Genomic DNA, 21661 nt, shown 5'->3' on the forward strand with positions numbered 1-21661 from the left:
TTACGCTTACTCCGGTCAAGGAAGCTCGTAGCCTTGGCTTTATATTCGACTCCTCGCTCTCCTTTATTCCTCATATTGAGGCAGTAGCTAAATCTTGTCGATTTTTCCTGTATAATATTGCCAGGATTCGATCATTTTTGTCTGTCTCTTCTGCCAAAACGCTTGTTCATGCGCTGGTTATTTCACGGTTGGACTACTGCTACCTTCTTCTCTCTGGCCTTCCTTCTTCTCACATCAGTCCGCTGGTTTCTGTTCACCACTCTGCCGCAAAGATCATCTTCTTGGCTCGCCGCTCCGACCATGTTACTCCGCTTCTGAAATCTCTTCATTGGCTTCCAATTCACTTCAGAATCCAATATAAACTTCTCCTGTTAACCTTCAAAGCTTTTCACGGTCTAGCTCCTTCCTATCTCTCCTCTCTCATCTCACACTATTGCCCCGCTCGTGCTCTTCGCTCCTCTGATGCCATGTTTCTCGCCTGCCCAAGGGCCTCTACTTCCCTTGCTCGGCTTCGTCCATTCTCTTCTGCTGCCCCTTACGCCTGGAACGCTCTTCCAGAACATTTGAGAACTACAAGTTCAACCGCAGCTTTTAAAGCTCAACTAAAAACTTTTCTTTTTCCTAAAGCTTTTAAAACTTGATGTTGTGCAGACTTCTACTGTTACTTTCTACTGTTAGTTTTACCCTACCCTGTGCCTGCTTACCCTACCCTGTACCTGTTTGCATTCTCTTCCCCTCCTTATTGTTTTACTATGATTTTATTAGATTGTAAGCCTATGCGGCAGGGTCTTGCTATTTACTGTTTTACTCTGTACAGCACCATGTACACTGATGGTGCTATATAAATAAATAATAATAATAATAATAATAATAATAATAATAATAGGACATGGAATAACGGGCTCAAGCGACAGAAAGCCAGATTCCAGCTGGACATCCGGAAAAACGTCCTCACTGTTAGAGCAGTATGACAATGGAACCAGTTACCTAGGGAGGTGGTGGGCTCTCCCATGCTAGAGGCCTTCAAGAGGCAGCTGGACAACCATCTGTCAGGGATGAATCATAGAATAGCAGAGTTGGAAGGGGCCTATAAGACCATTGAGTCCAACCCCCTGCTCAATGCTTTAAGTTGGATCCCTGAATTGAGGGGGGTGGACTCAATGGCCTTATAGGCCCCTTCCAACTCTACTATTATGCAATTCTATGAACCTCAATCAGCTCTGCTGTGACTCATAGAATCATAGAATAGCAGAGTTGGAAGGGGCCTATAAGGCCATCGAGTCCAACCCCCTGCTCAATGCAGGAATCCTGCATTAGGGAGTAGGAGGAGGTGGCACTGACAGCTAATGGACTCTGATATTGTGGATGGTGATGTACAGCTCAACTTCGCCCTTTCCAAAAGTGGAGAAGCCATGTAAACCACCCAGAGACCATCGATCTAAGACGATACTATGGTTGATGTTAGCAGGGTTAACATTAGCAGGGTTGCACTCCCCCTTATAGAATCATAGAATAGCAGAGTTGGAAGGGGCCTACAAAGCCATCAAGTCAAACCCCCTACTCAATGCAGGAATCCACCCTAAAGCATCCCTGACAGATGGTTGTCCAGCTGCCTCTTGAAGGCCTCTAGTGTGGGAGAGCCCACAACCTCACCAGGCAACTAATTCCATTGTCATACCGCTCTAACAGTCAGGAAGTTTTTCCTGATGTCCATCTGGAATCTGGCTTCCTTTAACTTGAGCCCGTTATTCCGTGTCCTGGCCCTCTGTGTGACCACCTTTCAAGTCTTTGAAGAGTGCTATCATGTCTCCCCTCAATCTTCTCTTCTCCAGGCTAAACATGCCCAGTTCTTTCAGTCTCTCTTCATAGGGCTTTGTTTCCAGACCCCTGATCATCCTGGTTGCCCTCCTCACCCCACTTCCTTCCTGAATTACATATCAGAGATCCTTGCATTCCTGACCTCAGCTGCATATCACTCAGACAGAAAGGGCTCATCCTTCCTTTGTCAAAATGCCTCAACATCTCAGACTCAGCAATTTGCTAGTTATCAGAGCAGGCTCTGGTTACTTTCCGCTCCCCTTGTGGGCACTTATCAGAAACAAAAAGTACCTGCTATAGTTGTAATAGTAGAAAGCATTGTTTATGTAGGATAGTTTGATTTGCAACATTTATGGGACTTGATGGAGTGAGAAACAAGACTGTTATGGTTGTGGCAGTATTGTCCAGACCACCCAGCCAGTCAGAAGACATGGATGCGTTCACATAGGCAAATCATGGTAGTAATGGATCATCGAATCATAGAAAAGTAGAGTTAGAAGGGGCCTGCAAGGCCATTGAGTCCAACCCCCTGCTCAATACAGGAATCCACCCTAAAGCATTCCTGACAGAGGGTTGTCCAGCTGCCTCTTGAAGGCCTCTAGTTTGGGAGAAGTGCGAGAGCAAGGAAAACCCCGTAGGGGAGTAAAAAATAGCCAAAGGCAAGGATAGAACCAAGTAATCTTCTACAATAATATTATTAGTAAAAGGTTTATTAAAGTGCCAGGTACCTACGCTTTTCGAACGTGGTTGCATTCTTCCTCAGGGCTTTATCTAAAAAAACAAAGAAATCCTTTCTATCATAATATTTACAATTAGAGGCATTTTCGAAGTAACTATACCTAAAAAATTTATAATATCTAGTTAAGAAAAACTTTAAAACAGTATGTAGAACGAGACATACAAATTGCAAACAAAAAAGATGTAATACATCATCATTCAGCCAATTAGAGTATCTATGCAAAGTATAACAATAAGGTACAAATCATCTATGTTACATTAATAAACAACAGTATTTACTTACATTTGTGCAGTTGTCTGCAGAAGCTGCTAGGCTAGCATGATACAAGAAGAAGTGAGAGAGATATGGAAAAGAGACCTTGACAACTAGTTGGAAACAGCTGTTTTTTATAACAATAGAAATGTTCCATTGTCAGACTGCTCTAACAGTCAGGAAGTTTTTCCTGATGTCCAGCTGGAATCTGGCTGCCTGTCACTTGAGTCCATTATTCCGTGTCTTGCACTCTCGGACGATCGAGAAGAGACCCTGGCCCTCCTCTGTGGGACAACCTTTCAAGTATTTGAAGAGTATGTCATGCCCTGCATGGAAATGGAGTCAGGAGATGAGGGGGAGCTGGCAGAGGCTGGACCCAGTGCAGAGGGGCCTGGCTCAGGTAGTGAGAATAGACTGGCAGAGGCTGTGGCAGAGCCTCAGGGAGAAGAGCCAAGGCCAGCAGGAACCTCTGCCAGCTCTGAGGGCCTGATGCCGGCAAAGACTCTGGAGGAGCCGCAGGGATCTGAGGAAGAGACGGACAAGCCCGGTTTCAGCCAGTTCCGGGCGGAGAAGGCCACCAGACGCCGGTCTAGCCGTCTCCAACAGAAACGCCAGGCAATCAGAGATAAGCTGCGAAACTCTGACTCAGCACTCTGACTGAGGATAAAAGAGCAGCCGGGAGCCCTGCCAAATTGTCAGAGATTATCTGAGTTCTTCGGCGGAAGCTTTGGCTCTGAGATCTCTTGACCACGCACCTTGCTCCAGATACCGAGTTCCTGAACCCAGCCTTGACTCCCGGACCCCGTGACCACGCCTGACGACTTCTGGAATCCTGTTGCGACCTTGGACTGCCTTTTGACTACGTTTTGCCCGTGCCTGCTCCCGTGACTCCTGGACTGTATCTTTGGACCTTGCTGACCGTCGGCTGTGCTTGACCTTGGACTGAATCACCGTGCCTCCGCTTTGCCATGCCCCTTGGACCTCGGACCGGACATTGACCTCTCTGTAAGCCTGCACTTTGCCCTGCTACGTCTTTCTTTTGGCTTTTACTTCCCAAGCCTGTTTTTCCCTTTACTTGCTTCCCAAGTCTGTAACTGCAATAAACTCACTGTTGCTAAGATACCAGCTGTGCTCATTTGTCTTTGTCAAGCCATTTGGCGGCTTTCCCGGACAAGTATTTGGAGAATTTCAGCTATCCAGGTGTCTTCTACTAGTCTACCCCTCAAGTAGGTGAAAGAAGCAACAGGCGAATCTGCTGTCCGGGACTTAATCGTAACCAATGGAGAAGAAGTGATGGATGGAAGTAAAAATAAAAGCTTAGTTGGCATGGGCATTGGACTTTAGGGAAGCCAACTGCAAAAAGAGAAAGGCTGAGTCACATCCCATAGCTAGAAATTAGGAAGGAAAACAAGAGTTCAAAAGGGATGGGAGATCCTGAAAATGTAAATACTGAGAAGCACAAGCACAAATTATTCCCAGGAGAAGGGGAAAAAAATGGGGGACATTGAAAGAACCCAGTTTGGCTGCCCTGGGCGCTCTCTGAGATGCTGAGACTCAAAAGGGACACGGAGAAGAGATTGAAAGAGGGACGTGCAACCAAGGAGGAGGAGACGCAAATACTGAGGGCACAACCACAAGTCCAAGGACCAGACGTGGCTTCAACATGTGCACTAAACAGAATTGTCGGTGCCTGTCTCATCTCAGGGGATAGATTATTCTGCACAGTGGACACCACTCTAAGCAATTATGCAGCAGACCTCAAAGGCACGTGGCACCACCTCAGATGATCCCAAGAACTGAATGGGTCTTTAGGGGAGAAGGCTTTAGATACTAGCAACAATCTTAAATTTGGCTCTGTAGCAAACAGGCAGCCAGCGGTGTTCCTTCAACACAAGTGTAACATGCAAAGGTTCAAAACAGTCCTAAAAATGTCAAGGGATGGATGGCTGGATCTTGTAACTTCTGCGCAGGGTAAGGCAGAAGGGGTGGAATGAAGGTGGAAGAAGGCTGTTTGGAACAAGAAGAATCACTCTGCTACTGAATCATATTGGCTGCTTTTACTCCTTGCCCTAAATTCATATTGAATTGCAGATCAGATGTCGAGAGCAGAGGTCTTGGCCACTTCTTAGAGATGGGAAGCCCCAACTGGAGGGATATCCTGCTGTTTCCAGAGTCAAACCAACATCCATGCCTCATAGTGGCTAAAAGTAGGCCAACAAGTAAAGGTTAGAGGGAATGTTAGTGTTTTACCTGTATTTTTAAGGCTTTATGTATATCACCTGGTAAGCTTTCTCTGGACTAGAGTACCCCAGGAACGTAGCCCAGGCACTGTTGTCCTCAACAAAACACCGACACAAACAAAGAAGAGCTGCAATTCTACCTTCTAGGATCTGTCAAGAAGGCAAAGAGGGAGTCTTACCCAGAGGAATCCCATTCCTTACCCAGGGAGGCCAGGATCCCACGATTCTCCTCCATGACTTCCTTGTGCAGAGTCCTTTGGCCTGGATCCAGCAGAGCCCACTCCTCCTCCGAGAAATGCACGGCCACCTCCTCAAAGGTCACCAGACCCTGAAAGAAGAAGAAGAAAATACTATGTTCTAGTATAACATTGCAATCCATGAAGACAATAAAGTTGAGGCGGTTGGAGGTTCTTCTGCAGGATCCAGAGACTCATGAGTGACATTCAAGGCCTTCCTAGAAGCCATCTTGGGAGTGGAGCAAAAGCTAAAGGGGCAGGTTCTTCCACGACCAAAGAGATGTGCAGAGGGCCCAAGGACTTCCTTACCTGCTCTTGCTGCACAGAAACCATCTCCACTCCACCATGAAGCGAAGCAGGCCTCAGGATCAGTTCAATCTCTCCGCAGGCTTTTCCACTCCCTGTGAGGAAGGCAAAGAAGGTGGGAAGTTATAGTTCTTAAGCAATTGCATTTTCGCTGTTTTAGTGGAATCCATGTCCACCCACACTAATAAACCTCATTTCTTTTTAGAATATCAAGAGACAGAGACTCTCTTCAACCTCCCCCACAAAAAATCAGGCTCAAAGACAACATTACAACATCTTATGCACCTCAGGTGTAATTGAGGGAGGGAGACCATGGGGAAAGATGTCCCACAAATCCTTACCCAGTGAGGAGGGTCCTCCGTCACCCTCCTGCAAGATCCACCTGTCCAGCGGCCTCTGTGTGGTGCCAGACGGAGCCTTCCCTGCCTCAGGGAAACCTGTGGGCGCTTTGGCCAACATCTCCTGCACTTGGAACAGGAGGGAGGATCCCAGACAGAGAAGACGGATTAGAGAAGGAAAGAAATGGGTCAGATCAAGGCCAAGGACAGCGTTTCCCAATCAGTTTTCATCCTGGCTTCCTTCTAAAGATGATCTGGTTGCACCATAAATTAGTGTAAAGGCAGTTAGATATTGGCAGTTTTATTCGCAATTCAGGACACTTCACTTTTAATCCTAGCTCCATTTATGAACAAGTTGAAAAGCACTGGTCCCAATACCGATCCCTGTGGGACCTCACAATGTACATCCCTCCATCGGAAGAACTGACCATTTATTCCTCCTCTCTGCTTTCTGTTTTTGAAGCTGTTACTGATCCATAAGAGCCCTTGCCCTCTTATTTCATGACTGCTAAGTTTGTTCAGGAGCCTTCGTTGAGGGCCTTGGTCTTTTGGAAGTCCAAGTCAAGAATGTCTACTGGTTTATTGACACTCTCACGGAACTAAAAGGTAAGTAAGGCAGGATGTACCTTTAAGGAAGCCATGCTGATTCTTTTTCAGTATGGCTTGTTCTGCTACATTTTACCTTTAATAATGCTTTCAACTAATTTACCATGAAAAGACATTAAGGTAAACAGTCTGTAAATCAGTGTTACGTTGGCCGTTCTCCAGTCATTTGACACAGACGTGATCTAAGGAGGATCTACTCCACACAGTACTTACAACTTTGCTGGGGGTGGGGGTGGGGGGATGTATTGGAAATTGGGGCATGCCTTCCTTAGAGGTCATGCAGAAAAAGTTGAGATACTGGTGGGGAGTTTAAAATTTCAGTCCCTTGGAGTTGTCAGGATGAAATGCTCTCACCTGCTCTTTGTCATCTGCCCGGCTCAGGAGGAAGCCTTCTGCCTGCATTCTTCTCTCACAGAGCTCTGCACTGTCCTCTTCCTTGACGTTGCAGGAGATGTTTCCTGCTTCAGGGCCAGCAAAGTTTTGCTCTTCCAACTTCACGCTCTTCTCCATCTCCGCTCCCACCAGGACTTGAAAGATCTCCCTCCTTTGCTGCCAACTTCTCTCTTCAGCCAAGGACTTGTCTGCAGATATTAAAATGGAGGAGCTGCATGAATTAGACACAGTTGTGGCCAACTTAATACTTAGGACCTGTCTGAAATGGGCGCTGAAGATGCTTCCATGTCATCACCTGTGTAGGGATACTTAAGACAGCCCAGCGAGCAGTGTGAGAATCACCACAGAATTTTATAGATTAGAGGCCCAAACTGCAGCACCAGCAAGAGGGTCTCTCTTTGGTATTTCTTGTGAGAAAAGAAGACTTTTATGGGACTGAGGACTTTGAAAGTATCTTGTGGAATTTCTCCACCACCTCGTCTTCATGGCTATGGTGTATTACCACCCCACTCCCTCTGTGTTTGCGTGTGTTCTGTGTACTCTCTTGCGGTGGGAGGTATAAAGATGTGAAGGCCCGGAAAAAAACCCGGAAAAATTCGGGGAAAAACAGGGTTTTTTTCTGAAGCCGAGTGGAGCTGGGCTGGTGGCTTTGAGGCCAAAAAGGGTCTGAGAATCACCGGCCCAGTGAGCAGGTATAAAGTAAAGAGAGAAAAGGAGACCGAAGAGGCAGCCGTGACAGGTTGCCTGCTGAGTTTGATGTAACCCCTGACCCGTATTCCCCACCCACGGATAACTCTGTACCCCCCACTAGAGATGTGAAAGCCTGGAAAAAAAATGGAAAAATTTGGGGGGGGGGGAATTGAAAAAAAATGAAGAAAAACGGATTACGGGATGTTTTATTTTAGCATGATGAATAAAATGTTTAAGACAAGGTGTTCAGATATTTACTTCTCCACTGTACAGTATCAGATTAATACAATGTCTGTGCACCGAGGACAAGCAAGTCCTAGGTTGCAAACTGAGACTACAACTCTCAAATGCAAAAAGCAAGATGCGTTTCTGCCTCTAGGGGGCAGCACTGCCACTGAAGCAGAGACTGAAACTGATAGTGGTTAGCTATTGTTCAGGAAATGAGTATGATTGAATTTCATGCATATTCATTGAACCTTGGTTTCCACCCCCCTTTTTTCAGTTCTTTTTATGGGAATGGGGGCTTTATGTATTGACACTGGAGGACTAGCGTAGACATAAATAATTTTCTTTGTTACTAATGTTTGTGGTTTCTTCAGTTGTTGTTTTTTAAAATTGTTTTTTTGCCTGCTCCTCATAAACGGGCAGAACCAAAGAGGTTCCTAACAGTTCAGGACCTTGTAGCTCCATTTTTTACCACCCCCCCACAAAAAAGTAAATTAAATTTGTAATAATTGTTTGAATACACTAATTTTAATATACCAAATGTAATAATTTAATGCCAAACCAACTTGGATATAATTACATTTGATGTTCCTAAAGTAACAAAGTGACTTTCAATCTGTAAAAAGTGCTAATATTGCATTATTTCAATTTTTCCCAAAATTTCTGTTTCCCCCCACACACACACACACACAAAAACCGGGAAAAACCCAGTTTTTTTCCATGGCTTCAAAATTTCTGGAAATTTTACATCTCTAGGGAGGTACTGAAGAGACACCAATGACACAGCTGTTTAATACAGGCTGCAAGTTATTTAGTTTTAGAAATTCATGATAAAATATCCGTTTGGCTATTTGATCTGTCTGGGTTTTTCCTCCAGAAGAAGCAGCTTTTATGATCTTAAGAGCCACACAGGGTAAAATAATTAAACAAATCTGTGGCCTTCATTTATTTATTAAGACACTTGTATCCCACCATATATCACTGGGATCACACAGCTAAAAAAAGTACTACATCGTTAACAAATTAAAACCAGTAGAACTTTTTAAAGAAAGTAATAAAAATTATTTAAACGATGTGATATCACAGAGAATTTAGCCCTCAAAGGCTTTGATAAAGAAGCCATGTTTTAACTCGGTGCAGAAAGAAGTTTCGCTTGGCACCTACATTATATGCCTTTAGACGCCAGGTGAAGAAGACCTTTTTATTTCCCCTGTATTTTGACAGTCTATAAATAAACTTCTAACTTGGTGTTTTAAATTTGTAATTTCGCATTGCTGCTGTTTTTATCTGGTTGAGCTTTTCTATTGTATTTTCTATTATGGTTTTCTATTGTGGTTTTATATTTGAATTGTCTTAGATGTAGGATGACCCTATAAAAAGGAGGACAGGGCTCCTGTCTCTTTAACATAGAGAAGGGAATTTCAGCAGGTGTCATTTGAATATATGTAGAGAACCTGGTGAAATTCCCTCTTCATCGCCACAGTTAAAGCTGCAGGAGCTGTGCCCTCTTTTAAATCTGGTCACTCTAGTATAGCTCCTGCACTTTAACTGTTGTGATGAAGAGGAAATTTCAACACGTGAGACATGCATACAAATTTACCTAGGGAGGTTGTGGGCTCTCTCACACTAGAGGCCTTCAAGAGGCAGATGGACAACCATCTGTCAGGGATGCTTTAGGGTGGATTCCTGCATTGAGCAGGGGGTTGGACTTGATGGCCTTGTAGGCCCCTTCCAACTCTGCTATTCTATGATTCTATGATATGACACCAGCTGAAATTCCCCTTTCTGTGCAACTGTTAAAGATACAGGAGCCCTGTCCTCCTTTTCATATGGTCACCCTACTTAAATTTGTAAACCACCATAAAATAAACCAAAAAATAAAATAAAAATAATTTCTTAGCAAATCAAACCTCCAAGTGGGTCTTCTCCAACCCCACAGGAACCAGACACATGGTTTCCACCCACTCTTAGGAGAGGAACAGCAGGCTCACTTTAGAAGGGGAAGGAGCCCCGGGGGGGATTGCAAAGGCGTTATGATGAAAGGGGGGAAACATGGATTACCTGTTAACGAAGTTTAAACCAGGGAGAGGAAACCAAAGCAAATGCAATCCAGAAATGGCACCAGGACAGCTTTTTGCCAACAGAAGTGATTCCCTGCAGGCATTGAATCCCAGGATATTTCCGCTTCTGTCCCTCCCAGCCTTCCCTTCTAGGGTTCCTAATTATGGGGAGGGAAGGAGGTGCAAGGCGGGGGTCTTCTCCAGGGACCCCCAAATGGGTCAGACTCCTGGGGGCGGGAGGGGGGCGCTCTCTCTCTTCTCACCCTCCTCGGAACCCCCTTGCATTTTGCACTCACCTGCTCCTCCGCAAGGGGAAAAGAGGCTGCAGATGCAAACACACGAGGCACGCAGGGGGAGGGGGAGAATCCCAGGCTCCTTTGCCAGGGGTGGGGGAGGAGTGTGGGGCGGGAAGTGTGGGGTCTCATCCAGCCTTTCCCCTTTATTGGGCTATCTAGGATCCCGCCCACTCCTCTTCTTTAACCCTTAGATGGACTCAACACAAAAGAGGCTCCTCCCGGGGGCTCCTGGCAGAGTCACGGACGGGGGGGGGGGGGTTCTGTAGGGGTTTTAACCCCGCAGGAGCATCGCCGCCCCGCCTGCTCCTGCTCCTCCTCTGCAGGATCCAAGGCGGCTCTTTGCACCATTGCTTTCCCTTTGAGTCCAGAACGCAGCCTGCCCTGTGCACTGGCAGGTAGAGCCTGGAGGTAGAGCCTGCATACATTTGTATGTATGCAGCACCTGGTGAAATCGCCTCTTCATCACCACAGCTAAAGCTGCAGGAGCTATACTAGAGTGACCAGATTTAAAAGAGGGCAGGGCTCCTGCAGCTTTAAATGTGGTGATGAAGAGAGAATTTCACCAGGTGCTGCCTGCATACAAATGACACCTGCTGAAATTCCCTTTTCAATACAACTGTTAAAGATACAGGAGCCCTGTCCTCCTTTTCATAGGGTCACCCTAGCTAAAAACAACTATCTATCCTTCATGACTAGATGCCATAGAATCATATCAGGTGATTCCAGACAGGCTTTTATTGGGCAAATGTTCCCTCGATTTTACAGGAGGTCCAGATGGTGTCATGTGTAAGCAAATATGGTGATGCGATTGATGGTATGGATTTGGCCTTGGGGGTGGGGGGAACCCTCTGTCTGCATACAAATGACACCTGCTGAAATTCCCTTTTCAATACAACTGTTAAAGATGCAGGAGCCCTGCCCTCCTTTTCATAGGGTCACCCTATTTTAGCCATCCTCTGCGGTATGTGGTTTGGCTCGCTTGCTTGAGTTATTTACGCCTACTGGCTCCATAGTGCAAAGGAAGAAGTGGGGCCTTGCTTTGACAAGGGCAATACTGCTTTGTGCATGCACAGAGTGGACGGGGGGGTGGGAGGGCAGGAGAGAGCAAACTTCTGAAGTTATGGACTGTACGTACAGAAATGGTCGAAGGAGGGAGGCAGTGAAAGAGAGGAGAATTTGGGGGTGGGGGTGAATCATGCCAAGGGGGGAAGGAGGGGCTACCCCAGAGAGGGGGGGATGGTGGGCGTTCAATGCTGCTGACATCCCATAATATCCCTCCTGCCGGTGCACAGGGCAGGCTGCGTTAGGCACACAAAGGAAAACTGGCCATATAAAGAACTGATCTGAAGCCCCCAGGAGCAGACGGGGCAGCGATGCTGCTTCAGGGATAAAAGCCCCCCCCTCCCCCCAGGTCCGTGTCTCTCTGCCAGGAGCCCCCGGAAAAGCCTCTTGATGCTTTTTTGAGTTGCATCCATCTAAGGGTTAAAGGGAGCGAGAAGGTGCTGGCTCCTAGAGAGGCTGGATGATGCCCCACACTTCTCCCTCCACCTCCACCCCCACCCCCCATGGCAAAGGAGCCTGGGATTCCCCGTGTCGTGCGTGCATCTTGCGTGCAACCTCAGCCTCTCTCCCCCCTGCAGAGGAGCAGGTGAGTGCAAAATGCAAAGGGATCCCAGGGGGTTGGGAAGAGAGAGACAGAGCCCCCTGCCTGCCCCCCAGGCGGATGACTCATTTGGAGAACCCACAGAAGACCCACAGCTTGCACCTACTTCCCTCCACATAATTAGGGAAGTCTGGAGGAAGGAGGGGGACTAGGAGGAGCAGAATGTAGGGTGAGCCTGTGAAAAGGACGACAGGGCTCCTGCATCTTTAACCGTTGTATTAGGGTGAGCCTATGAAAAGGAGGACAGGGCCCCTGCATCTTTAACAGTTGTATTAGGGTGAGCCTATGAAAAGGAGGACAGGGGCCCTGCATCTTTAACAGTTGTATTAGGGTGAGCCTATGAAAAGGAGGACAGGGCCCCTGCATCTTTAACAGTTGTATTAGGGTGAGCCTATGAAAAGGGAGACAGGGCTCCTGCATCTTTAACAGTTGTATTAGGGTGAGCCTATGAAAAGGAGGACAGGGCTCCTGTATCTTTAACAGTTGTATTAGGATGACCCTATGAAAAGGAGGACAGGGCTCCTGCATCTTTAACAGTTGTATTAGGGTGAGCCTATGAAAAGGGGGACAGGGCCCCTGCATCTTTAACAGTTGTATTAGGGTGAGCCTATGAAAAGGGGGACAGGGCTCCTGCATCTTTAACAGTTGTATTAGGATGAGCCTATGAAAAGGGGGACAGGGCTCCTGCATCTTTAACAGTTGTATTAGGGTGAGCCTATGAAAAGGAGGACAGGGCTCATGCATCTTTAACAGTTGTATTAGGGTGAGCCTATGAAAAGGGGGACAGGGCTCCTGCATCTTTAACAGTTGTATTAGGGTGACCCTGTGAAAAGGAGGACAGGGCTCCTGCATCTTTAACAGTTGTATTAGGGTGAGCCTATGAAAAGAAGGACAGGGCTCCTGCATCTTTAACAGTTGTATTAGGGTGAGCCTATGAAAAGGAGGACAGGGCTCCTGCATCTTTAACAGTTGTATTAGGGTGAGCCTATGAAAAGGAGGACAGGGCTCCTGCATCTTTAACAGTTGTATTAGGGTGAGCCTATGAAAAGGGGGACAGGGCTCCTGCATCTTTAACAGTTGTATTAGGGTGACCCTGTGAAAAGGAGGACAGGGCTCCTGCATCTTTAACAGTTGTATTAGGGTGAGCCTATGAAAAGAAGGACAGGGCTCCTGCATCTTTAACAGTTGTATTAGGGTGACCCTATGAAAAGGAGGACAGGGCTCCTGCATCTTTAACAGTTGTATTAGGGTGACCTAAAAGTTGTATTAGGGTGACCTAAAAGGGGGCTGGACACATTGCTGGAGGACAAGGCTACCAATGGTTACTACTCCTGATGGGTGACCATATGAAAAGGAGGACAGGACTCCTGTATTAGGGTGACCATATGGAAAGGACAGGGCTCCTGTATCTTTCACAGTTGCATAGAAAAGGGAATTTCAGCAGGTGTCATTTGTATATATGGGGACCCCTGGGGAAATTCCCTCTTCATCACAACAGTTAAAGCTGCTGGTGCCCTGCTCTCTTTTAAATCTGAATGCGCTGATAAGCGGCAAGCTCTGGTGCTTCAGAAATCATATAAAAGTTGTTTTATTGGTTTATATCCAAACGCGCTCTGCTCAACATTTCAAGCGGATTGTCCTTTGTCAGGAGCTATAACAATTTTAAAATATACAAGTTAAAGGAAGCCAGATTCCAGCTGGACATCAGGAACAACTTCCTGACTGTTAGAGCAGTACGACAATGGAACCAGTGACCTAGGCAGGTTGTGGGCTCTCCCACACTAGAGGCCTTCAAGAGGCAGCTGGACAACCATCTGTCAGGGATGCTTTAGGGTGGATTCCTGCATTGAGCAGGGGGTTGGACTCGATGGCCTTGGAGGCCCCTTCCAACTCTGCTATTCTGTGACTCTATTCTAAGTTAAAATAGAAACAGGAACAACACTCGAAAATTAAATTGCATTCCTTTAACAAAACTATGTAAGTCTCAACAGTTCTTGTATTCACATTTGCTGTTGACAAAAGTGCAATAAGAAATGCTCTCTGTAAACCATATGTTCCAACGTTTGTATAGATTCGAGAGAGGGTATTTGCCCATTTCAAAGTGTAAAGCAACGTGTTGCAAAAAAACAACAACACCCTGACTTTGGGATGGAAATATTTGGTTATTGACAATAACAAACTGTAATATATTGACAAGGCAAAATGGCTAGAATTTTTTTGTGTACTATTCTGGAATTTCTTATTGCACTTTTGTTAACAGCAAATGTGAATACGAGAACAGTTGAGACTTACATAGTTTTGTTAAAGGAATGCAATTTAATTTTCGAGTGTTGCTCTTGTTTCCATTTTAACTTGTATATTTTAAAATTGTTATAGCACCTGACCAAGGACAATCGGTCCGAAACGTTGAGCAGAGCACGTTTGGATATAAACCAATAAAACAACTTTTATATGATTTCTGAAGCACCAGGGCTTGCCTCTTTTCAGCACTTTCGTTACATGGTACAATTTCCCCCCTGCATAGTCACTCCTGCCTCTTTTACATCTGGTCACTCTAGAATCGCTCCTGCAGCTTTAACTGGTATGGTAAAAAGGCAATTTCACCAGGTTCTCCATATATACAAATGACACTTGCAGAAATTCTCTTTTCTAAGCAACTGTTGAAGATAAAGGAGCCCTCTCCTTCTTTTCATAGGGTCAACCTAAAAATTTAGCTAGTTTGGATTAGTGGAAGTTTAAATAGAGCTAAATAACAATTCAACTCCTGCTAGTTGGGCTGAGTATTTTTTTATTTCACATTGTTTTCTAACAGGCCTCAGCAAGGGTTAAATTGTAGTGTATTTTGCACAGTGTACAGATGTATTTCTTTGTAATTATTACATGTTTCAGATCTGACTGCTGTATCTGATGTTGTTTTGTATTGACTTCCTTTAAAAACCATTCGTATCTTAAAGCTTCCTGTGTGACGTTTTTCATTTGTTTAACAAGTTGAAAGTGTATTCACTGATTCTATGCTCAGGTTTTAAATTAAATGTTCACACATATTGAACTTTTAATAACCTTAAGACAGCTCTTGTTACGCTCTTTCTCCTACTGGAGCAACATCAGAACCTCATTTTCAGCCATGAGCGTTATTCCTTTGGGGTTGTAGAGACCCATCGGAGACAGGTCCTGGGTATTAAGTTGGCCATAGCTGTATCTAATCCATGCAGCTCCTGCATTTTGATTCCTACAGGTCAGTCCTTGCCTGAAGAGAGAAATATGCAGCAAATGAAGGAGACCTTTTGAGTCCTGGTGAGAGCAGAGATGGAGAAGACAGTAAAGATGGAAGAGCAGAACTTTGCTGTCCCTGAAGGAGGAAAAATCTCCTGTATCGTGCAGGAATGGAGCAGTGCAGAACCCTGGGAAAGCAGAGAGCTGGAGAACATGGGTTGGACCAACACCAGTTCAGACGTAGAGTACAAGGTTTTCAGGGACTTCTTCTACCAGGAGGCTGAGGGACCCCGAAGGGTTTGCAGCCAACTCCACCGCCTTTGCCGTCACTGGCTAAAGCCAGAGAGGAAAACAAAAGCTCAGATGCTGGACCTGGTGGTGCTAGAGAAGTTCCTTGCTGTCCTGCCCCCGGAGATGGAGAGCTGGGTCAGAGAATGTGGAGCAGAGACCAGTTCCCAGGCGATGGCAGTGGCAGAAGGCTTCCTCCTGAGTCAGGCAGAGGACAAAGAGCGGGTGAGAGCATTTCATCCTGTTAATTCCAAGGGAATGAAATCTTAAAACTCCCCACCAGTATCTCAACTTTTTCTGCATGTCCTCTAAGGAAGGGACGCCCAAATTCCAATAGTCCAATCCCAAGAATAGTTGAATGTGTAGAATCATAGTATAATAGAATAGCAGAGTTGGAAGGGGCCTACAAGGCCATCGCGTCCACCCCCCTGCTCAATGAAGGAATCCACCCTAAAGCATCCCTGACAAATGGTTGTCCAGCTGCCTCTTGAAGGCCTCTAGTGTGGGAGAGCTCACAACTTCCCTAGGTAACCGATTCCATTGTCATACTGCTCTAACAGTCAGGAAGTTTTTCCTGATGTCCAGCTGGAATCTGGCTTCCTTTAATTTGAGCCCATTATTCCGTGTCCTGCACTCTGGGAGGATCGAGAAGAGATCCTGGTCCTCCTCTGTGTGACAACCCCTTAAGTATTTGAGGAGTGCTATCATGTCTCCCCTCAATCTTCTCTTCTCCAGGCTAAACATGCCCAGTTCTTTTAGTCTCTCTTCATAGGGCTTTGTTTCCAGACCCCTGATCATCCTGGTTGCCCTCCTCTGAACACACTCCAGCTTGTCTGCATCCTTCTTGAATTGTGGAGCCCAGAACTGGATGCAATACTCTAGATGAGGCCTAACCAGGGCTGTAGAGCAGGCCCTCCTAGGAGGATAGTTAAACTTAATACGCATAGTTGAAGTATGCAATTCCCTGCTTCAAGATGTAGTGATGGCCACCCATTTGGATTTAAAACCAGGGTTAGACAAATTCCTGGAGGAAAAGGCTATGAATGGCTACTAGCCCGGATGGCTGTATCCTACTTCCAGTATCCTAAGCAGTACGTCATTGAGCACCGGTTGCTGGGGAACATGGGCCGAACGGTGCTGTTGCACCCATGTCCTGCTTGTGAGTTCATGCTCAACAGCTGATGGGCCACTGTGGAGAGAGAATACTGGATGAGATGGATCCTGGTTCTGATCCAGAATGGCTCCTCTTAGGTTCTTACAATCACAGGAGAACTGAACGGGTTTGTGAAGTTCTGGGGAAGGAGGGGATCCTTCTTCAACTGGTGGCAGAGTCCTCCCCACAAGACAGGAATAGCATTTGTAGACACCAAACTGCTTTGTTTACAGCGGAAAATGGTGGGAGGTTATCACTTTCTTCCTGGTTGGTTTTTGAAGGGCGTTTGAGCGCTTTTCTTATGCCCGGGTTGAACTATTAGCCCCAAATCACACATCCTTATGTGCTGTGTGGCTTGGAGGGTTGATCAACTTTAGAAGGAGCCCTGAAATCCAAAGAGATTGGGAACCGCTGTCCTTGGCCTTGACTTGACCCATTTCTTTCCTTCCCTCATCCTTCTTCTCTGCCTGGGATCCTCCCTCCTGTTCCAGGTGCAGGAGAAGTTCACCAAAGCACCCACAGATTTCCTTGTGGCAGAGAAGGCTCCATCAGGCACCACACAGAGGCCGCTGGACGGGTGGATCTTGCAGGAGGGTGCCGGAGGACCCTCCTCACTGGGTAAGGATTAGGGGGACATATTTCCCCATGGTCTCCCTCCCACAATTACGCCTGAGGTGCGTGAGCTGTTTTAATGTTCTCCTTGGACCTGATTCAGGGGGGAGCGGGTAAGAGAGACTCTTTTTCTCTAGATAGAGGGTGGTCATTGATTCCACTAAAACAATGGAAATGCTTAAGAACTATAACTTACGTTCTCACCTTCCTTGCCTTCCTCACAGGAAACGAAAAGACCTGCAGAGAGAATAAACTGACCCTGGGAGATCCTTCTAAGCCTCCTTCGCTTTGTGGTGGACTGGAAGCGGTTTCTGCACAGCCAGGGCAGGTAGGGGAGTCCTGGGGACCTCCGTCCCCTGCACATCTCTTTGGTCCTGGAAGTATTTGCTCCTTTCTCATTGCTCTTGTCCAAAATGGCTGATAGGAAGGCCTTGAATGTCACTCATGAAGCTCTGGCATTCAGGAGGAGGACCTCACCATTCTTGTCTTCATGGATTGCAAAATTATGCATAAGGAGAACATGGTCTCTTCTTCTTCTGTCAGGGTCCAGTGACTTTTGAGGAGGTGGCCGTGCATTTCTCGGAGGAGGAGTGGGCTCTGCTGGATCGAAGCCAAAGGACTCTGCACAAGGAAGTCATGGAGGAGAATCGTGGGATCCTGACCTCTCTGGGTAAGGAATGGGATTCCTCTGAGTAAGGCTCCCTCTCTGCCTTCCTGACAGTTCCTAGAAGGTGGAATTGCAGCTGTTCTTTCTTTGTGTCAATGCATTATAAAGATGTCATTGACTGGGCCTTGTTCCTGGGATACTCTAGTCCAGCGAAAGCTCACCAGGTGATTAACATAAAGCCTTAAAAGTGTAGATGAAGCACCCACATCCTCTCCAACCCTTACCTGTTGGCTCAGTCCTGGGCCCAGTGCTCTTCAACATTTTTATTAATGATTTGGACAAGGAGGTGCAGGGAACGCTTATCAAATTTGCAGATGACACAAAATTGGGTGGGATAGCTAATACCCTAGAAGACAGAAACAAACTTCAAAGTGATCTTGATAGGCTGGAGTGCTGGGCTGAAAACAACAGGATGAAATTTAATAGGGATAAATGCCAAGTTCTACATTTAGGAAATAGAAACCGAATGCACAGTTACAAGATGGGGGACACTTGGCTCAGCAATACTACGAACGAGAAAGATCTTGGCATTGTTGTAGATCACAAGCTGAATATGAGCCAACAGTGCGATATGGCTGCAAGAAAGGCAAATGCTATTTTGGGCTGCATTAATAGAAGTATAGCTACCGAATCACATGAGGTACTGGTTCCTCTCTATTTGGCCCTGGTTAGGCCTCATCTAGAGTATTGTGTCCAGTTCTGGGCTCCACAATTCAAGAAGGACGCAGACAAGCTGGAGCGTGTTCAGAAGAGGGCAACCAGGATGATCAGAGGTCTAGAAACAAAGCCCTATGAAGAGAGACTGAAAGAACTGGGCATGTTTAGCCTGGAGAAGAGAAGATTGAGGGGAGACATGATAGCACTCTTCAAATACTTAAAAGGTTGTCACACAGAGGAGGGCCAGGATCTCTTCTCGATCCTCCCAGAGTGCAGGACACGGAATAACGGACTCAAGTTAAAGGAAGCCAGATTCCGGCTGGACATCAGGAAAAACTTCCTGACTGTTAGAGCAGTGCGACAATGGAATCAGTTGCCTAGGGAGGTTGTGGGCTCTCCCACACTAGAGTCATTCAAGAGGCAGCTGGACAACCCTCTGTCAGGGATGCTTTAGGGTGGATTCCTGCATTGAGGAGGGGGTTGGACTTGATGGCCTTTTAGGCCCCTTCCAACTCTACTATTCTATGCTTCTCAGACAATGGAACCAGTGACCTAGGGAGGTTGTGGGCTCTCCCACCCTAGAGGCATTCAAGAGGCAGCTGGACAACCATCTTTCAGGGATGCTTTAGGGTGGATTCCTGCACTGAGCAGGGGGTTGGACTCGATGGCCTTGTAGACCCCTTCCAACTCTGCTATTCTATGATTCTATGATTGTTATATTCACTATGAAGTTTGGATGTTGGTTTGACTCTGGAAGCAGCAGGATGTCCCTCCAGTGGGGTCTTCCCATCTCTAAGAAGTGGCCAAGACCTACACTATTGGCATCTGTTCTGTGACTGCCTTTTTAGCATGAATTCAGAGCAAGGTTTGAAAACAGCCAATACTGTCCAGTAGCAGACTAATCCTTGTTCCAAACAGCCTCCTTCCACCTTCTTTCCATCCAGCTGCCTTCCCGTGTACAGAAGTTACAAGGTTTGGATGCAATGGATGTTCCATTCTGAGCAGAGTTGGACTAGCAGAAGGTTTCAGGATAGTTGAAATCCCACTATTACTACAATGACTTGTCTATGTGAATGTTTTATCTTTTCCAGGAAAGCTTCATCCACGTCTTCTGACTGGCAGGTGGATCTGTAAATATTGCCACCACCATGACATCCTTGTTTCTCTCTCCATCTTTACCCAATTGCTTTAGATCCGGCTTCCTTTCTCAGAATCACGGGTTTCCCTATGGGCAGATACATGTAATAATATTCCCCCTCCTTTCTTGTTTGGTCTGTTCCATTTGAACAAGGTCTACCTTTCAATGGCTTTATTCCAATCCTGAGTCTTATCCCAACAGGTGTGAGTGCTGCACATGAGATTGTACCTGCATTAGGATTCCAGGTTCATTCAGTTCTACTGATAATTAGAGGATGTTTAATATATTTGGAATGATATTTTCTTTTTTATCCTGTTAATCAAATCAGCAAATGGTTTGGTTTGTTCCCCGATTTTAGGAATTCTTTCTTATTCTTTCAGGTGATTGCAGGGAGAACAAGAAAAATGGCGCACATCAGAGAAGGAGAGCAGAAACTGAACAGGAGTGGGGAAACAAATCCATTTCTCTTGAAGGGTCAGACGTCCGTGAAATGCCATTAGTAGAAGAACCAAGGAAAAGGAATATTCACAATGGGAAGCCACAGAAGAAAAGCTCTCAGGATATAAAGACTCAGAAGATACACCGTACCAAGGGTCAAAGATTTCATACAGAAGGGAAAAGATTTCAGTGCTTGGAGTGTGAGAAGAAATTTAATTTCCACTCAGAACTTATCTTGCATAAAAGGATTCACTCAGGGGAGAAGCCCTTTAAATGCTCTGAATGTGGAAAGGGTCTCAGTAGCAGCACAAGCCTTAAAAACCATCTCAGAATACACACAGGCGAAAAGCCCTTTCACTGCCCAGAATGTGGAAAGAGTTTCAGTAAGAGCATTAACCTGAAAGCACATCAAAATTCTCACACAGGGGATAAGTCCTATAAATGCTTTGAGTGTGGAAAAAGCTTCCTTCATAGCAGCCGCCTTAAGGTGCATCAAAGGACTCACACAGGCGAGAAGCCTTTTAAATGCTCAGAATGTGGAAAGGGTTTCAGTTGCAGCAGGAACCTTACAGATCATCAGAGAATCCACACAGGCGAGAAGCCCTTTAAATGCTCAGAATGTGGAAAGGGTTTCAGTTGCCGAAGGAACCTTAAAAACCATCACAGAATCCACACAGGGGAGAAGCCCTATCAATGCTCAATATGTGGGAAAAGTTTCAATCAGAGCAGCCAACTTAAGTTGCATCAGAGAATTCACTCAGGGGAGAAGCCCTATAAATGCTCAGAGTGTGGAAAGGGTTTCACTCGGAGCGGATATCTTAAGGTGCATCAAAATATCCACACAGGCGAGAAGCCCTTTAAATGCTCAGAATGTGGAAAGGGTTTCAGGTACAGCACAAACCTTAAAGACCATCAGAGACTCCACACAAGGGAAAAGCCCTATCAGTGGTCAGTATGTGGGAAGAATTTTTCTGTGAGCAACCCGCTTAAGATGCATCATAGAATTCCCACTGGCGGGAAGCCCTATGAATGCTTGGAATGGAAAGAGGTTTTCTTCCAGCACACATCTTAAGCAACATCAAAGAATTCACTCATAGGGCTAGTGTGGTGTAGTGGGTAAAGTGTTGGAATGGGAGTCGGGAGACCTGGGTTCTAGTCCCCACTCGGCCATGGAAACCCACTGTGTGAATTTGGGCCAGTCGCAGACTCTCAGCCCAACCCACCTCACAGGGTTGTTGTGAGGATAAGGTGGAAAGGAGGAAGATTATGTAGGCTGACTTGGGTTCCTTGGAGGAAAAAAGGCAGGCTATAAATGCAGTAATAAATAAGTGCTCAAATCAGTCCCAGAGTCAGCAGTGACAATGTCCACATTAACAATGCCTGAGTCTGGGATCTTGATCATGTGTTCTCCAACTGTTGGTCTTTAAAATAGCTTTTTATAGGGTTGTGTGTTTTAAAAAGAAAAAAAAACTCAGCCAGCATTTTATCCCAAAATTTAATTGGAGTAGACATTGAAATTAAATACCCTGTCTCCACAGGAGCTAAATAAGGAGTTGGGATTTTTACCACTCCTGTAAATGCCGTGGAATTTTGAGACATTTCCTGAGGTCTGCATGATATGAGAAGATCTTAA

The 21661-nt window shown here is 45.9% G+C and overlaps 3 protein-coding genes and 1 pseudogene across 5 annotated transcripts in view; 3 read left to right on the top strand and 1 right to left on the bottom strand.

Moving 5' to 3' along the window:
• Positions 1-21661, bottom strand: part of LOC134396281 (zinc finger protein 420-like) — a 918719-nt gene that overhangs the window by 39644 nt on the left and 857414 nt on the right. Inside the window, exons 1-3 of one of the 3 annotated variants that reach the window (XM_063122714.1) lie at positions 5933-6095; positions 5595-5686; positions 5251-5377 (exon numbers count right to left, since the gene is read on the bottom strand). The exons of the other annotated variants lie outside the window; for them this stretch is intronic. Of the exons in view, the coding sequence (XP_062978784.1) occupies positions 5251-5377; positions 5595-5686; positions 5933-6050 (337 nt within the window). The 5' untranslated portion in view covers positions 6051-6095. Of the gene's footprint in view, positions 1-5250; positions 5378-5594; positions 5687-5932; positions 6096-21661 lie in introns of those variants that run through there. 3 annotated transcript variants of the gene reach the window in all.
• LOC134396491 (zinc finger protein 345-like) overlaps positions 1-21661 on the top strand; it is a 204703-nt gene that overhangs the window by 22098 nt on the left and 160944 nt on the right. The gene's annotated exons all lie outside the window — the stretch shown is intronic.
• LOC134396980 (zinc finger protein OZF-like) lies at positions 15169-21119 on the top strand. Its single transcript, XM_063123595.1, has 5 exons — positions 15169-15372; positions 17232-17241; positions 17353-17456; positions 17672-17798; positions 19971-21119. The coding sequence occupies exons 1-5, from the start codon at positions 15169-15171 to the stop codon at positions 21098-21100; spliced, it is 1575 nt and encodes a 524-aa protein (XP_062979665.1). The 3' UTR covers positions 21101-21119.
• Positions 15169-21661, top strand: part of LOC134396979 (zinc finger protein 883-like) — a 63160-nt pseudogene continuing 56667 nt past the window's right edge.

This window comes from Elgaria multicarinata, chromosome 3, assembly GCF_023053635.1.
Source record: "Elgaria multicarinata webbii isolate HBS135686 ecotype San Diego chromosome 3, rElgMul1.1.pri, whole genome shotgun sequence".
Lineage (NCBI taxonomy): Eukaryota > Metazoa > Chordata > Lepidosauria > Squamata > Anguidae > Elgaria > Elgaria multicarinata.

What these genes read in the sequence shown, in the direction of transcription:
- LOC134396980 (XM_063123595.1), top strand. Translation starts at nt 15,169, where the DNA reads ATGGAGAAGACAGTAAAGATGGAAGAGCAGAACTTTGCTGTCCCTGAA. An exon ending in TTTCTGCACAGCCAGGGCAG is followed by an intron (nt 17,457 to 17,671) that starts GTAGGGGAGTCC and finishes TTCTTCTGTCAG; the next exon opens with GGTCCAGTGACTTTTGAGGA. An exon ending in TGGGATCCTGACCTCTCTGG is followed by an intron (nt 17,799 to 19,970) that starts GTAAGGAATGGG and finishes TTATTCTTTCAG; the next exon opens with GTGATTGCAGGGAGAACAAG.